Source organism: Hyperolius riggenbachi, chromosome 5 (assembly GCF_040937935.1).
Source record: "Hyperolius riggenbachi isolate aHypRig1 chromosome 5, aHypRig1.pri, whole genome shotgun sequence".
Classification (NCBI taxonomy): Eukaryota; Metazoa; Chordata; class Amphibia; order Anura; family Hyperoliidae; genus Hyperolius; species Hyperolius riggenbachi.
Window position 1 is genome coordinate 305,611,015 of NC_090650.1, and position 18,914 is coordinate 305,629,928.

General features: G+C 45.3%; 1 protein-coding gene across 1 annotated transcript in view; it reads right to left on the reverse strand.

Moving 5' to 3' along the window:
• IMPA2 (inositol monophosphatase 2) overlaps positions 1-16,959 on the reverse strand; it is a 43,200-nt gene extending 26,241 nt beyond the window's left edge. Inside the window, exons 1-2 of the mRNA XM_068237144.1 lie at positions 16,234-16,959; positions 3,433-3,566 (exon numbers count right to left, since the gene is read on the reverse strand). Coding sequence (XP_068093245.1) covers positions 3,433-3,566; positions 16,234-16,551 — 452 coding nt within the window. The 5' untranslated portion in view covers positions 16,552-16,959. The remainder of the gene's footprint in view (positions 1-3,432; positions 3,567-16,233) is intronic.
• Between the last annotated feature and the right edge of the window lie 1,955 nt (positions 16,960-18,914).

Consider the following 18,914-nt stretch of genomic DNA (forward strand, 5'->3'; position numbering starts at 1 on the left):
ATCATCTATAAAAATCTATTTAGTTATTTCATTGCAGCCACATCTCTTGGGATTGCAGCCAGGCTCTTCCAGGATTCTAACCACCCTGCTTCTGTAATTGGCTCACTTCACAAACAACACTGAGCCCAAGATCAAATTAAATGTAAGAGGCCTGTTTGAAATAGGATAACCCTGGATCTCCCTTTCTAGGTCAGTAAGGCTTTCTAGTGATTGATGCACTGCAGTGGTAGCTAAAGCTCTGAGGACCAGCAATCACCAGTGCAGAGACAAGACACAGAACATTTATCTCGCGCTTTTCTCTTGGCAGACTCAAAGTGCTTTAGGGCTGCATCCATTAGTCTACGCTCACCAGGATTATTAGGTAGGCTTGCCCATAGACTCCTTACAGTTTTAGGTCCTGGCTTGAGCCTGGATTTGAACCCTGGTTTAAACCCTACATCGAAGGCATCATCCTTAACCAGTATGCTATCCAGCTGCAATAGCCCATCATACCAAAGGATTTTACCTATGCCTGTACTGCAGATCTTCAATGTGGGCATTTATTTGCACCTTTTCGGTCACTGAATGGCCTATAACCAGTAGCTCCACAACAGTGATACACACTGCAACATGGCTTGTCAAAATCTATGCGATAAAGCTTGACTTCCTTTTACAGGCTAACATTTTACTTTACGAGTTTGTGCGAAGAGCTGTTGAAGGTGAAAGCACCACTATAAAGGTAGTAGGGATATCAAGAATAAGTGCAAAGGCCAATGGTTACTAAATACCTAGTCTGACACATACACATTCTTTGATTAATGAATTACTCAATGTGTTATCAACCTCAGACACAGTAAACTTCAATAAACTGATGAAATAAGATCCATATAATTACAGTACAGATAATGATCAAGTGAAATGTAGGTACTATGGATAAAGTAATGATGAAAGAGCAGCTTCCCTCCTGCAGTCACTATACAGGAGGGAGCCTGAGCAGAAGTGGAAAATGTGTTTCACTGGCTGATTCAGAATAAGCCAAATACATGTAATCCTACACCAGCCCACTACAGCCCTCTATGTGATTCACTTTCCTATGTAGGCTGTAGGATATTCCTTCTAGCTACCTATACTGTATGTGCCAATGATGGGATTACGTTGTGTATACCATTGTGATGGTGGATCCCTAATGGCTAATGCAATTGTTCTTCTATTGGTGTCCCCAAAGCGGGGGCGCTTCCCACCTCGAATCTATAATGCTAGGTACACACCATCCAATTTTCTGTTATGCTGGGAATACACAGTACGTTTGTACCACTCGATTCCTGCTCGTCCCCGCAGGCAATTCTCTCATCTTCTGCTCGTTTTCCTTATCTTTTTCCATTATCCCGCCCGTGGTATTGAGCGTGGAATCGATTCGGCGGGTGATCGGACATGTAGGAAATTATCAATCGAGCCATCTAATCTAACCGTGTATTCCCAGCATTAGATAGATGGTTCGATAGACAATTTCTGTTCGATCTTATTTTCTGGTCGATTTTTCATAGAAGTGAATGGAAATCGAATCTGAATTTGGAAAATTGATTGTAGAATCAATTGAGCGGTAAATCGAACAGAAAATTGTTTGGTGTGTATCCAGCATAAGGCTGTGTTCCCACTTGTAGCCGGATCACATGCGGCCAGCAGAAGCGGACAGTGTAGTGTGTGCTCCATTGGTCCACTGTGGTCCGGCAGATGAGTTACCCCCATAGGGGAATGCATTTGCCAGCCCAGGATTATCGCAGAGCACACAGAAGTGTAGCCCACTTGCCACAAGAGATCCCCCTTACCTGGGGCTTCGTCCAGCTCCATGTGGTCTGTACACAAAGTAGGGACACCAAGAGCCAAATATAGCGTAGTATGTACTGGTAGTTGACATAAAGTATGATAGAGTAATACGCTATACTCACAAACCAAGGTTACCGCGAAGGCAACCACAGTATAAGCAGGTGGGGAGATTAGACCTGACCCCACTCAGGATTAAGACGTCGCTCTTCGTAGATGAGGAAAAAGAGCCTGGCTCTTCTCCTGACCACATATGCTATTGCTCCGTTATTACCTGATGAAGTGGGATCAAACCTGCAAACTCCCCCGGAGTATGTAAAATAAACTTGTTGTATTTGACAAACATTGGCAATTTTTGTGTCTACTTGGAGAAGGCAAGTCCACCACTGCCTCCTCATGTTTTAAATGTTTTAGATACTTTTATTCTTTTGGCGCCTCTGTATCCATACTATGCTCCATGTGGTCTGAACTCCCTCACCATCCTCTCAGTTTTGTTATCACCTCCTGTAATCTGGCCAGTTGTGCTCTTCTGCACATGCACAGCCATGCGCCCCCTCACGCCTGGGAACGTTCAGGAGCGTGTGCACAGAAGAGTGCAACCATCCAGATTAGAGAAGGCGATAACAGGAGAACAGGGTGGGCCGGGAGGATAGCGAGGAAACCCACGCAACACATGTGGATGGATGAAGCCCCAGACAAGTATAAATACAGCCCCATTTTTAAGCTTAGGTTTCTTTGAAAGTAATGTGTCCCAAAGTTAAGTCGAGGCAGGGATTCATGCGTACACTGCACTCTGTGTAGTGCCTGAGTTTGGCGCAGCTATGGCAGCAATGCTATAGTCCGCGGCTCGCGCACGGTAATTCAGGGATCCAGCGACTGCTGGACTTCAAATTACTTCTCCCTCCGAATTGCTATGACTCGCAGGGGGAATAGTAATTAATGCTGCCCGGAATTTCAGCAGCAGCAGAGCAAGCAGTCATTCGACTCACCCTGCGCTAAAGTGACCGGGTGGTGAAAACGAATGTACAAAGTTACTTGGTATCTTCCTAAATTGGCCCTAGACTACAATGGATATAGGACTATGATAGGGATTAGACTGTGAGCCCCTCTGGAGGTACAGTTAAAATGTACCAGAACTGAGTACTAATAAAAGTTTTATACATACCTGGGGCTTCCTCCAGCCCCATGCACTCGGATCACTCCCACGCCGCCGTCCTCAGCCTTCACCTGTGCCGGTACCGGGTCCCATAACTTCCTCCAGTCGCGGTCAGTCTGCACAAGAGAATTGCACCCTCTACGCATCTCTCCAGCGGCTGCTAGAGAGAGACGTAAAGAGCGCATTTCCCTTGCGTCAGAATGGACGTGCCTGGAAGAAGTTACGGGACTCGGTACCAGCGCAGGAGAAGGCTGAGGACGGCGGCGTGGGATCGATCCAAGTGCATGGGGCTGGAGGAAGCCCCAGGTATGTATAAAACTTTTATTAGTACTCAGTTCTGGTACAATTTAAAGACAATATACTCTGGACAGCGCTGCGGTAGAGGTCGGCGCTATATAAATACTAAATAATAATAAATCAGTTTTCACGTAACAGTAACGGGTTAGCGTTCCAAGCTGCACAGTGAGGCAGGTTACCTGTGAGACGGGAACTTCTCTCGCAATGTAGAGATTATCAGCTCCTCGACCAGGTGATCTGTCTCTGTCACGAGATCCGCCACAGAGGTTTTTGTAGACACCCTCTTTTCTTCTGTTAGAGCTTTTTGAACCACCTAATGGGAAGAGAATCTGTAGTAAATAGATTGCCTTGTCACACAAGAATAAAATAATTAATAATATTAAGTATACTTTTTCCATTCCGCATTATATTGAAACTGTTCTACAATATGGAAGTGTCCACTGTACTGGTGCTTCAGTGTATTTGATTCTTATAAAAAGGTTGAAACTCACTGCAGTAGGAGTGTGCCAACACAAGTGACAAACTGCCCTAAAAATGCCTGGTACAGCTGAACAGGGACTACAGGAGTTAGGAAAACCTCAGGGAACTCCCGTAGGATGAAGCAATAAACGCACTTTGTATGGACCATGTCTATAGAAAGGGTTATGCAGGGTTATCCCAGAGCCACATTCAGAAAGCATAACATTCATCCTGAAAAGCTTCTCTGTAGCCATGGGCCAAGGTACACAGGCAGCCCGTAAAGACTCTTATTTCACCACACACAGCCATGTCACTTTACCTGAAATCTGAATGTTATAGCCATGCTCTCCCTCACACAGAGGATTCCACATATACTATTTATCTGCCCTGCTGACATTCCTTTTAGCAGAAATGTAACTATTTCACTGTCAAGTCTTGCGAGTCTCTGTGAATTCAACTAAACACTGTCTAAATACTTAACCCTGCTGTGCCTCTGAGCACAAAGTAGAGCTATCTCTCTGGTGTCAGAAGCCACTGTCAGACCTCATTCAGCATCAGCTACACAGGTAAAGGTACATACACACGTCGGATTTTCACAAACGACCCGTCATTTGGACATTTAAACTTCCGGTCGTTTGGACGTCAAATCGGGCGTGTGTACAGTCCGTGGTTCAGCTGATAAGACTGGACTTGAACGATCGCGACTGGACTTAAGCGATCCGCTCGGCGGATCGTTCAAATCCAGTCTTATCAGCTGAACAACAGACCATACACATGACCGATTTGACGTCCAAACGAAGGGTCGTTTGCAAAAATCCGACGTGTGTACGAGCCTTAAGAGTGAAGACCTGGTACACTGGAAGCAATGATATTAAAATTTACCTTAGTACAGAGTTCCCCAACCCTGTCCTCCTCAAGGCCCACCAACAGTACGTTTTGTAGAAAACCACCTACATGCGCAGGTGGGGCATTTAGTGTCTCAGCAGAGCTGATTAACTACCTTTGTGGATTTCTACAAAACGTGTACTGTTGGTGGGCCTTGAGGACAGAATTGGGGAACACTGCAGTTAGTAGACTATTGCAGAGTAGTGATGGGCTCACGGATAGAAAAGTAGCCGAATTCTATATTCTAATGAGGCTTAATTGCCTCAGGTGTGCCACTGGGAGAGAGGGGCTGAAGTGCACAGTATTGAGTCGTGGAACGCGTCCCATTGGACGCAACCCAGTCTGTGATACGCATAGATGCGGTGGGCAGGTGGGTAATTAACCCCCTCTCTCCCAGCCGCACACCTGAGACAAACAAGCCTCATTAGAATCACGGATTCGACTACTTTTCTATCCGTGAGCCCATCACAATTGCAGAGCTCTGATCAATTAGAGAAAGCATGTCCAAAGTCTGGCCCCGGGGCCAAATGCAGCCTGCCGAGCCTTTTCTGGTGGCCCCCAAAGCTCTGTACAGTTGTTAATTCCATGCGCCCCTAAGGCCCTAGCTGCAGCATTGCATACAGGTGCCACCTTGTGCTGCCACACTGCCTCTCCCTTTGCTTGCCTGTAGGTTATCAGCCACCACTGTAACAGTAACAGCAACTGATTAGCAGCCACCACTGTGCCAGCAGCAGTAACAGCCACTGATTAGCAGTTGATACTGTGATAACTGCACATGGTATATGGGTTATTTCCTGAGGAAATATTTTGACAAAATGTCACAGGCAGTGTACCTAATGGCAATCAGCAAAAAAAAAAAAGTTTTTAATTTCTTTTTGGTATTTGGCCCTCTAGCACTCTCAAGAACTACGATGTGGCCCTTGGCCTAAACAGTTCGGACCCCCCTGAAGCAGAGGAAAGTTTCATCCAGGTTACTTTCGCTATTATAAACGAAACAGGAGGGCAAAAGTCTGCTACAGATATTAGCCGTTTCACAAAATGGACCACAACAGACATGATGGATCTGTTCAGACATATGCCGACAGGCCATTCTGTCCGTTGTAGTAATGGAATGCAAAATCACTGCAGGAACGATAATTACCTACACCAGACAGAAGTCGGACCTGTCACAGCATTGCTATGAAGACACGCCCAATGCAACTGACATGTCTGAAGATGTGTTGTGTTCTACGGACAGCAACACCATGGCCCATGCTCCAAAAACTTTTTCTCCAGAGATAATTTTTCATCTTATTTTTACAATAACTTTTCAACTGAAAAAGGTACCGAAAATTAGGTGAAAAAAAGTAATGTCAAAATCATTTTGAGTATATTCTTGCTTGCTGGTGGCTTGAAAGGCATTTTATTGGCAAGTTTAAAAATGTCACCTGGAGAAAACTCAGGAGAAAAAGTGAATTGCATTTGGGCCCTTGTGTACTAACATCACACAGTTTGATGCCTAAAATACACGGGTCGATCCGGCGGGCGATTAGCCGCCGGATCGACTCCCGCCACGTCCCCGCCGGCGCTTCCTTATCAGCGCTTGATTCCCTGCCATTGTCCGCCGGCGGGGATCGAGCGGCTTGATCGGGCCAGCTGAATATTATCAGCTGGCCGATACACGGTACAGAAACTTACCGTGTATCCCCAGCATTAGTTTGTAGCGGGAGATAAAAAGCCAGTCATACCTACCGCTATATTGAAATTCCCCTGCATCTTGGCTGAGCAAGATGGTTACCTCCTATAGGGGAAGGGGAATTAAAATGTCACATCCAAGGTAATAACTGCTATTCCTCCTATTCCCAAAACATTAACAGGCTGAGCTGTAGACAGTGGGCATTATCAGTATATACAATCAAACCAGATATGACTGGGCAACCTGTATGGAGATCTAGACTGCCAAATGATTTCCTTCCCTTGTAATGCCTGAGGTGGACGATTTCTCACCTCTAAACCACAGGAACTGAACTGCTCAGGAAACAGTTTGCATCACAATGTGATACTCTGTAACAAATATGTGCATTTGTCATGTCCCTCCTCCTCCTCACACCTACACATGACTCTGCATTCCACATCATGCCTACACTACAGAGTAAAAAAGGGTGATGCATTGCGGTTTCTAATCTCCAAATGTATCATTAGGTATATTTTGCAACATTATCATCAGTTTCGAGGAGCCAAGTCCTCACCATTCATACACATCTGAAGCACACATTGGATAGAATTAACACAAATCTTAAAATAAAAAAGGTAAAAATGAAAACTTGCAAACCGATCTGTACTCCATTTTTTCTAAGGTAAAAATATACCAAAATCATATTTAATTTTTCAACACAGCACATGAGGTATGAAATATATTAACTTCCTCCACAATTTCCAGAACCATTCTACCTACAACCTTCGTTCTTTACATGAAACGTTTCTGTCCTCTATTTTGGTCACCTCTTCTAATTCTCCCATCCAGGACTTCTCACAAGTTTTACCTCTTCTTGGGATAATTTCAGACAGTACAGTGGAAGGAGTCAGACTATTGTTAATAATCTCAGGTGCATAAAATAGCTTCTGTGGCAGGAAGTGGAAAGGCACCAAGGAATGGTGTCTGTACCACAATCAAAGATAAACATAAAAAACAACTGAAACTGGAAGAACATGGAGGCTGCCATGTTTATGTCCTTTTAGGACTCGTTCATACCCAAGCGGGAATCGCATGATTCCCGCTCACCGCAAACCGTTAAAAAAAAAAAAAAAGCTTAGCCGATGTTATTCTATGGCAGTGTTCTCACTGCCGCGATCGCGGGCATTTTGCGATTATCTCAAAATTTGTTACCTGCAGCGTTTTGGCAGCAATTCTGGAGCGATCACAATTAGCATGTATAGAACCGCTAAGCACAATGGCTCCCAAAACGCTACTTTGTCCAGTGATTTTTCCACGTTAATCGCGGAAAATCACTCCTGCAAAACGCTAGCGGTAACGGCTAGCGTTTTGCGATTTCAAGTGTGAACGGGGCCTTAAACCAGTTGCCTGGCAGCCCTGGTCTATTAGGCTGCAGTAGTGTCTGAATCACATCAGAAGCAAGCATGCAGCTAATCTTGTCAGATCGGACAATAATATCAGAAACACCTGATCTGCATATGCGTATTCAGGGTCTATGGCTAAAAGTATTAGAGGCACATGCTCAGCAGGATAGTCAGGCAAGTGGTATTACTTAAAAAGAAATAAATATGGCAGCCCCCAAACCCTTCTCACTTCCGTTGTCCTTTAAGCTTTATCCATAATATAAAAATATTGGAATAAATCTCTTGGCAAACAACAACCTTGGAAAAATTCAACTTTTAATTTTTAAACTCAGTTCAACTTTTAATTTTTTTTTTTTTTTTTTTTTTTTAACCGTATATGGATTGATTGACTTTATTGATCAACTAAATGACATATTCCACCACAGCGCAATTTATGAATTATTTCTATAAAAAAATGACAAATTGATGAACAGAAAATATGAATTTAATTTTGCCAGATACTGGTGAGGAAGCATATGGGCAACTCCAGCTAAGCTTCCTGGGAGCTGCTCTACAACAGCTGAAGGCCTGCACCTCAGCCATTCATGCTGTAACTATGGCAATTAACCCAGTCATACCACTTCCTGAACACACATAAAAGCCTTTTGTTGCAAGTCTGTACCTGTCACCTATATTCACTGGAATTCGTCATTATGAGAGGATGCACAATATTTAGCTCACATCACAGAGCTAGTCACTTTCCTGTAGCAGAAAGCAGGAGAGTATCTCCTCCCATAACTTTGCAGCGATAGTTAACAGTGTAGATTCATGCAAATCAGTTCCCAGGAAGTGCACATTATTATTATTATGTATTTATTATTATTTAGTATTTATATAGCGCAGCGCTGTACAGTGTGTGTGTGTGTATATATATATATATATATATATATATATATATATATATATATATATATATATATATATATATATATATATATATATATATATATATATATATATATATATATATTTTTTTTTTTTTTCTCTTGTCACTAACTGTCCCTCAAAGGAGCTCACAGTCCAATCCCTAGCATTGCCATATGTCTATATTATTTAGTGTAAGTACTGTAGTCTAGGGCCAATTTTAGGGGAGCCAATTAACTTATCCGTATGTTTTTGGGATTACCTTTATGTTATTACTTAGAACGTAAAGTTTATCACTTGGAATGTGGGAGGAAACCGGAGTGCCCAGAGGAAACCCATGTAGACACGGAGAGAACATACAAACTCTTTGCAGATAGTGCCCTGGCTGGGATTCGAAGCAGGGACACAGCGCTGCAAGGCGAGAGAGCTAACCACTACGCCACCGTGCTGCTTTCTGTATTCTCGCCCTGGTTTTGCATGGAATTCCCACTAAGTTCCCTGGTGTCACCTCATAAGTTGTTCAAACAAGATAAGGGTAATGGTACCATTTAGCAAAAAAAAAAAAAAAAAAAGCCTTTATAATTTGAGGATTTTTGGGGACTTAATCTAAGAGGGCTTATTCACAGTGGGATGTTGCGTTGCAATGCAACATTAAAGTCACAACACAGCATTACAATGCAAAGCAAAAAAAAAGGTCGTAACGCACATTAACGCTGTGTTAGGGCCAGTTTCCACATTTTAGTGATGCGAATGCAGTTACCTAGCCGCATCGCATCACTTCCGCCGCCGGCCACATCACTTACGCATCTCCCGATGCAGATTCTCGGATCGCTCTGCACAACATGCACGCAGTGGAAACTCTTCCATTGCCGTGCATGTGTTTCAGGACACCTGCGGTGCGATGCGACTATGTAGCCGCATCGCACCGCTCCTAGTGGAGACAGGCCCTTACCGTCGCATACAGTAGGTACAGTAAAGCATACAGGCAATAAAAAGTATGCTTTCCTGTACCTGGTAACGTGCATTTAGAGGTAATGCACTGCAAGCAGTGAGTTACCATAACGCTACACGTTACAATGCGAAGAGTCCAGATAAAACACACCGCAGCCAAGAGCAAAGAGGACTATGTGGAAAAATGGAGGAGTGAAATAAAAGTCACAAAAGCGAACCATATACCAGTCTCTACAGAGAGAATATAACATGGCCCCATACCTGGAAAAGCTCCAAAACTCTCAAGCGTGGAAAATCTTGAGTGTCTACAGACAGTGCTCACAACCTTTAAGATCAAGTCTGGGAGACACATACAGATATACAAACCCAGGGAGGAGAGACTATGCAAACACTGTGAGCAGAAGACCTTTGAGAATGAAAGCCACTTCCTGCTGTACTCCCCCCAAATAAACAGCAACCAGGGGCACTTAGGGCTGGTTCAGACGGGCGTTTTTGTGGCATTTAACGCGGCGTTTCAGACGCAGCGTTTTTTGGGATCTACTGCCATCCCATGCAAGTGAATGGGAGCGTTTAGAGCTGGCTTTTGCAGGCTTTCATGAAAGCCTGGCGGTAGATCCCAGCGTTGCGTCTAGTCTCGAAAGCAACATGCTGCTTTCAGAGGCGGTAAATGCCAGGAAACAATAGCAGAGACCAGAACTGCTAGCCTTGAACGCTTCCTAAAAGCCTTCAAAAGCTAGCTTTTAAACGCTGGCATTTAAACGCTGGCGTTTGAACGCAATGCCAAGCAAAAAGCTCAGCAGACGCCCGTGTGAACCAGCCCTTACTTTAAGAAAATTGATGGAACAATTTCCAGACTTTCTCACATTAGAAGATGAGAGAAAAGCATATATCTTACTGGGAGAAGAGGAATCCACAGTGACAATCGCTGCACACTAGGTCACAGAATGCCACAGACAGAGGAGCATAACGGAACTGTAAACCTAAAAATGGACACAGACTGCTTAGCCATTGTCTCCCATACCATGTCACCCTTTTCCCCTTGCTTTGGCAATGCCTGTATGAATCTTGGTCATGCCAATAAAGCTATCTTTGATTTGATTTGTTTATAACGCAGCTCTGCAACGTCCCACTGTGAATGAGGCCTGAAGCTTGACTACTATGAGGTTTTTTTTGTTTTGTTTTTAGTACCACAAGAGTAACTAGGTTTCTGTGCCTGTTATTTAAATGTATTGGTCACTTATTATATAAATGCTTATAAAAGAGATTACATAAGAAACAGAGGAAACAGTAAACAGAGGAAACAGAATTAATCTGTTGGCAGCATAAATGTTACCTATTGACTATGTGATTTCAAGGTGAAACATTTGCTAGGCAGAGCAATATTTGATGCATGATTAGTAGAAGCAAGGAAAAAGACAGGACAAGAAAAAAAAGTTGAATTGGATTCGGTCTCACAGCTGCAGCAGCAATGTGTAAAGACCCGTACACACACTGGGCGATAACGACCGCCTGAGCCTAATAGTCAGGCACGGTCCCCCAGCCCACAAGCGATCTGCCTGGCGAACAAACCCAACCCCCCCCCCCCCCGCAAGGGCTGATCACAACGTCTGCACCACTGCCGACCAACGTCTGGTTTTCACGCACGCGCCATTCTGTTGTCCCTCCACATAGCAACAGGAAACGTCATCAGCTACACAGCTGACAAGCATCTGTATAGCCGGCCAGCGATGTCACCCAAGGCGATTGGGTCCCGATCCCTGACGTGCAACATAAAACCAAGTGATGTGCACCCACTGTCAGAGCCCAGTGTTATCTTTGTTGCAGTGACTTTCATAATTGATTTTCATCAGATTTCCATTTTATTGACTGTCTATCTATCTATCTATCTATCTATACCAATAAATGGGCATTTCAAAATTATGAGCTATTGGTTAAATCAGTACTGTTCAAGTTCGCGGGCATGGAGGGCCGATTTTTTTCCAGGCCACATGGTGGAGGGCCGGCAGTAAACCCCCCCCCCCCCCTTTCCCAGGGAAAAAAAAAAAACTAGCAACAGTTTCCCAACAAAATGCACTCAGATTGGCTGCAGATGTAACCCACAAAATGCCCTCAGATCAGCTGCAGATGTCCCCACAAAACGCCCTCAGATCGGCTGCAGATGTCCCCACAAAACGCCCTTAGCTCGGCTGCAGATGTCCCCACAAAACGCCCTTAGCTCGGCTGCAGATGTCCCCACAAAACGCCCTCAAATTGGCTATTCCCAGCCCCCCTCCGCTCCCCTCGTTCCCCCGTGCTGCTGCTGCTGCCTCACCTCTCAGATCGGACCGGGCAGGAGATAGGAAAGAACCAGCCATGATAGGAAAGAACCAGCCACACCGGTGCACGGCAGCCGCACGGCGAATTTAAATGCAGGAAGTGACATCATCGGTCACGTCCAGCATTTAAAGTCCCCCGTGCGGCTGCCGTGCGCCGGTGTGGCTGGTTCCTTCCTATCTCCTGCCCGCCGCCGATCTGAGAGGTGAGGCGGCGGCAGAAGCAAGGGGGAACGAGGGGAGCGGAGGGGGCTATAAATATTACATTATAGCCGATGAATGGGGGAAACTTTCAAAAAGAAAAAAAAAAGTCCCCTCAGCTCTGGGGACTCGGGGGTTAACACTGCCACAGCAGAGGGGCCGCAGCAGAAGGCCTGTTCTCTGATTCTTTCTTGTAATTTACGAGTGGTCCGGCCTACGTATTCCATGTTACATGGGCATTTTAACAGGTAAATAACTCCTTTAGTATTGCATGTAATGCGTTGCCTTATTGTAATTCGTTGTCCAGTATTATTTGATATTAACTGGCCTCCCCGTTGGGGTCGAGCTTCTTTACAGCCCTTGCAGCCTCGGCATGGGAAAAAACCTTTTTGTCCCAAGATGTTTCCTATTTTTACTTGGGGGGGGGGGGGGGGGGGGAATCAATAAAGCTTGACACCAATCTAGACCTTAGGTTCGGGGCTCTTTTATATATAAACCCAGGTTTTTCTGGGACTGCATTTTTTAAAATGCCATCCAGTTTTAAGATATTCCAATGTTTCCTAGCAATTTGTTCTAATTCCTTATATTGCCCATTGTAATCCAGTTAGATGTCATAGTCCCTATTTTTTTGTTGTATGGTTTTAGTTTTATTCTCCAATAATTGGGTCCTATTGATTGCTGCCACCATCTTTACCTGTGTATAGATTCTCCTCCTTGTATCCTTTTTCAACGAACCTTTGTACCAATACCCCACTCTGTTTTTCAAAATCTTCCACATTGGAGCAGTTCCGCCTAATCCGCATTAATTGGCCCTTAGGAATGTTTTCAAGCCATTTCTTATGATGGCAACTTTCCAATGGGATATACCCATTCTTGTCTGTAGGCTTGAAAAATGTTTTTGTATTCAGTATGTCCCCTTCCTTCTTAATTATCAGGTCTAAGAATTCAACCTGTTCCATAGACTTATTGAAGGAGATTTTTACTGGGGTCCATTGGTTATTTGGTTATTACTATAATGTCACATTGTGAATAAATAGAAGGGTTATAGACCAGCCGTTTTCCCAGTTTAAAATCATGATGCAATCTTACAGAATATTGGTCTTTGGTAAGAGGGAAAGTAGTATTTATTAGTACATTAATTGAAGTTTGGATACAAGTATTGTATAATAGAATTTTATTAATGGAAGATGTTTTATATTTTACATTTATTGCGAACTTTAATCAGCGGTATATTTATGTGATATTTATATCAATAACATAAAGCAATCATAATAGTAACCAGTAGGGGGTGCAAGATAAGACTAAAGACCAATAGGCTGAAGCGTAAGCACTGCCTTTCACATGCGACGCTAAGGCCGCATGATAAAAATAAAAGGAGTGCGGATGGATGGGGCCATGTGATGCATTCCATGCGTCAATATGGCCGCGACGGGTTGCGTACCAAAACCCGGAAGTACTCGGCAATAAAAGACGTCGGACGCTCCTGTGACGTCAGCCTCTGATGAGTCCAATCGGACGAAACGCGTAAGGCAGAGCCAGGAGCGCCTGACGTCGCAGAGAGTTTGGTGGATTACCGATCGGAAGTTCAGCTTGAAACAAGCGCGTCGAGACAAAGCGGAGACGGGACACCGTGACCGCAGCAAGGGCAACACCGCTGGGCTATTTAGCCCGATAAGTGCAGAACTTGTTGGGATGATGTAAGTGCGCTCTTCAGCGCAGGGCAGTTTGAATTTTAAAGGATTTTATGCTATGTTCAATTTTATTGCATTTTAAGAAAAGCTGGATTAAAAGTCTGAGAACATATTACAACTGAGTCCGTGGCTGGTTTACCTATGCTCTAGACCCACCTGGATTTGAGGTGGTGTGAATCTGGTGAGCCTGCATTTTTTAAGGGAGCTACGTGGATGGTCACTATCTTTTGAGTGGAGCACGAGTGAAGCACTTTTACACTTTGGGTGTATATGCAATTGTGTCATTATAATAGTAATGCACTGTTTAGCTTTCTTTGACTTTACAGGTGCCTTATTAACAGAAGAGGAGCGCTGTCTCAGTAATTAATTAAAATAGTCCATAGATTTGATTTGACCACAGCCATTTCTGGTTCCTACTAAGGAGAAGAAATCTGTATCGCTTACAATGTGTTTGTTTTGTAGCTATTATTGTACCAACTCATCTGTGTAAGCCTAAATACATCCTCACCTACGGTATACCACAGACTAAATGCCCCAGCAAAAAGGGAGTAGTTGGGGAATGCTCACATGTAAAGTATGCACAGGTACAGAACCTGCATCTATCCCCATTTGCACCCATCTATTTTTACATCATCCCACCCCATTCCCACTGATGGGGATGGATCAGTGCAGTCCACATACACCTGGGTACTGCCAGGGTTTGACAGAGTGTGCACTAGCCCCCTTTTGGTAGACAACAGTGAAGTCAGCCATTCTAGGCTACATATACTGCATGCAACCTGTCAAACATGTTTCGGCTCACTACAGTAATATGCTTTCATGTAAGGAAAAATAGAGTGAAAACACTAAGGGCTCTTTCACATTAGGGCAGACTTTGTGCGTTAATGCAAACGGCAGCCGTTTGCGTTAACCAAGGTAAGATGAAAGTCCATAGACTTTCATTTTACCTTTCACACTCGACGCTGCGTTTCGATGCGTTGCGGTTCCGACGCACCCGGGCGCAGTTTTTCCTCCAACACACCCGCGAGCCGGCGTTTTCCGTTGGGTTTAATTACCAGCTACCGCCGCTGATTGCGTCGCACCGCAGATACCCGACGACACGCCGCAGGCAGACAACGCGCGCAGGAGAACGGCTCCTGTTCGCGTTGTCTGATGTGAAAGAGCCCTAAGTGGCACAAAAGTAACAGGATGTTGCTGCAATGTAAACAAAATAAATAGTGGAAGAATAATAAAACCACCCTCAGAAACTAAAGCATCATCTCAGCTATCATGCAGAACACGGCATTAACTTTCATACGTCTCATTTTACATTATAAACTAAAGGTTACCGTAATTCCAATACTGAGCTTTCATTAAACTGAAAATCTTCCAGATATGGGTGTGTAATGAAGGTCATATTTAATATTTAAACGGAACCCCCCACGCTGCCCCCCTAATGTAAAATGTGCCCCACACATTATACTTTACCTGTCGATGTCCGCCGCTGGCTCCAGGCTCATACGCATGGTTGCCAGTGTATACGTGGACGCATGTGTGGGGTCATACCGGCAACCGTGTGGGGAGTGTGTAGGAGTATGGAGCCCAGAGCCAGCAGAGGACGCTTACAGGTAAAGTATACAGCATGGGACACAGTTTACATTATGGGGGAGAGCGCCAGGGGAGGCAGGGTGGCATCACAAGGCCAATTACCAAGATATTTCACGGTGAAGTCAATTGGGATTCGGCCTGCAGTGTATGGGAAGGCAACAGATCTCTCTCCAATCAGAGAAAGATCTCTCTCTTGGTCGATCTGCCTATTCATCGTTTGATGTGTGGGCACCTTTAGGTAGCCTTACATCTAGCGAGTTTGATTAAATGGACAAAGCATTCGTCTTTAATGAGCGTTAATCTTCAGTGGTTGATTGAAAGTTGACTAGTGGCCCACACACTACAAGCAATTTCATACGCTATTCACCTTCACTAATAAATCTGACCGATGTTGGGCTTCCATCCTCTGAAGGCAAAAATCGATCTAGTGGCGATCAAATATGTGAATAGTAGCCCAGTGTTTTCCCCAGGCTCTTTTAGCCGTGTGCTGCATCCGGCTAGTTTTGGTGAGCACCCGGCTGTCATCAGCTCACCTCCTTCTATGCTATAAGCAGAGTTGTGCAAAGCACCAGCCTTGCATTCTTTCATATTGACCCACCCGGCTATTTTTTCATGCCACCCGGCCGGAAAAAAAATCTGGGGAGGACACTGTAGCCGATACCTGTGCAATCAGCCAATATCTTCCATCCTGCTCCATCGACTAACATGATATCAGCCACTTTTCATCACTTGGGCATACTGCCATTTAATAAAATGATTGCTGGTCAAATGGTCATTCATACAGCCAAATCCTTAGATGTATATCCATCCTAAGATGCTGAAGTTACATAAACCCGCCACCATAAACGCAGTGAGGTCACCATACATTCCCTACAGCCAGACCCCCCCCCCCCCCCCCCCCCCCATGTTTTGGTGTAAGGGGCGTGCTCCTCACCTGGCCAGCTCTCAGTGCCAGCTCCACAGCCATGTCCATGCACTCCTTCCATGGATCCTCTGCGGCTGTCGCCTGTCCCTGGAAGTCCTGCTTCTGTGGCTGCTCCTCTGCCTTGTCCTCCTGGGGAACTGCATCATGGAAGCTATGCTGATCTCCTCCAGCCACTGGCTGCTGCTGCCTGCCAGCTCCTTCACAGCGCTTCATGTCTCCCCTTCCTGCCTGCTGTCCTCTGTGCTGGGGAAGGGTGAAGGTGTCCTCCGATAGGGGGTCCTGCCTGCCACCTGCCCGTGCTGCTGTGACGTGTGCGCCAGCAGACATGCAGCTATGCGGGAAGAGGATGCTCGCCAATAGCTTCACAAGACTCTCCCCTCCCCCCTAGAACGCTGCAATTCCTCCGTCTATTCTCAGCAGCACCCTCTGCCTCTCACTCTCATCGCTTTTGTTATTACTCGGAATCTCCTCCTCCTGGGTGTCCGGCCCCCGTCCCGCCTCCACCCTCTGTCCTATAGCATCACTGCGGATAATGCCAGCACTACCAGGGGGTCATGCATTGGTCATCCGGGGCCAGGGTACACGGACACTACTCATTTGGCAGCAGTGAGTGACGCTGGGACCTGGAGAGTGTGCTCATGTTATGTTATTTCATTAAGCCACTTCCTGTATGTACATATGGCATATTATACAAGGAAAACAGACTGCAATTAGGGATGGCCCAGCCTTGGAGAACTCATGGAGAAGCCCATGATCAGTTTGATCAGCTGATAGATTTGTGAGGCTCTGATTTGCTGGTCATGATCATGTGTTAAACCAGGAAGTCATCACAGCAAATCAGACGCTTACAAATCTATCAGCTGATCAAACTGATCATGTGCTTCTCCATGAGTTCTCCAAGGCTGGGCCATCTCTAACTGCAATACTTGAGGAGGGAGGCCATGGGCCTGATTCACAAAGTGGTGCTAACAGTTAGCACGCTGGTGAAAAGCCCTTTATCACGCCTAAACTCAGTTTAGGCATGATAAGTTTAGGTGTGATAAGTTTAAGCACCAACAGGGTTAGCACTGCAGTGCACAGCTGATCAAAAGTTTTGCGCTAGCAAAGTCTGGTGCACTTTGCATAGAGTTTAATGGCGCTGCTTTGCGTGCGGGACTTTGCGCGCGATCTAAACTTATCTAAACTTATCATGCCTAAACTTATCACGCCTAAACTTATCACAACTAAACTGGCTTTTCACCAGCGTGGTGCAATGGTTATCATGCCTAAAGTCTCTAACTGGGTTAGCACCGCTTTGTGAATCGAGCCCCATGTATCCAAATGCAACAAAGCTTTATTGGCAAGACTGTTGCCAAAGCAAAACATTAGCCTTAGCATGGGAGGGGATGTGGTGGTTGTGGGATTATAGGGTATAGGGGGTTGTGGCATAAAGTCCATAGGGGTGGGGATGATGTAAAGGACATTATAGGGGTTGTGAGTATACAGTCCACAGGGTATAAGGAGCAGTATGACTGAGGTCATATACACAGTCCATGGGTTATCATGTTCCTCTCAGTTGGTAGCAGGCAGACATATTGAGCAGCTATACATATATACACGCACAAGGCAGAAGTATGGAATATTCTACACAGTGATGTAGACATAATGGGCCTGATTTACTTAAAAATTATACATACCTTGGGCTTCCTCCAGCCCCCTTCAGGCTAAATGGTCCCTTGCTGTCCTCCTCCGCTGCCTGGATCTTCTGCTAAGTGGACCATTACCTCTGCAAAGCGGGGCTTACTGCACATGCACCGCCTGGCCATGAGGGAGCGTGCACGGCCGGACTGCACCTGCGCCAACTGGCGGAATTACTGGATGGCCTAGCGAAGGATCCGTGCAGCCTGGGAAGACAGCAAGAGACTGGTTGCCCTGAAGGGGGCTGGAGGAAGCCCCAGGTATGTATATATTTTTTTAATTTTAACATCTCATGTACGCTTTAAAGCTGTCAATGGAAATAAAAGATTACCTATGCAGAGGGAAGGATCTGGGCCCTATAGAGTCTTGCTGTTCCTCTCGCAGTCCTCTCGTTCCAGTGATGTAACCCCTGTTTGAATTCACCGCTGTGGGCGACTTCAGAAGTCTTCAAGGTGACTCCCAAAGATGGGCAGCTCTGTACTGCGCATGCGTGAGAGTGTGTTCACGCAGAGCGCAATACAGAGTTGCCCCTCTTCAGGAGCACTCGGGAACTCAAAGACTTCCAAAGTCTCCCACAGCCACGAGCAGTATTTCAAATACTGCTAACAAGGGTGACAGCGCTGGAACGAGGGGGCTGTGAGAGGAACGGGAATGCTCTATAGGACCCAGAACCTTCTTTCTCCTTAGAAAAATATCTGTTTTTTGTTTTGGTTTTTTTTATCTGCACTAGACATTTACTTTAAGCTAGGCATAAACAAGTCAACTATGGCCTGATATGCCAAGAAAAATATTTCCTTCCACAATTGGTATTCGGTCAGATTGTGATTTATTTGCTGTAATGACGTGCAATATCATAACAAACATGAGGGACCCCCTGGCCACTAACTCCCCAAATGTAAATATACCCCCCCCCGGTTCCCATGCATTCAAATCTCATCTCCAGCTGCCGCCAGTCTCATTCGCTGCATGTGACGGCGCTGCTCATGGGGAAGCAGTGGAGCAGGTGAGACTTG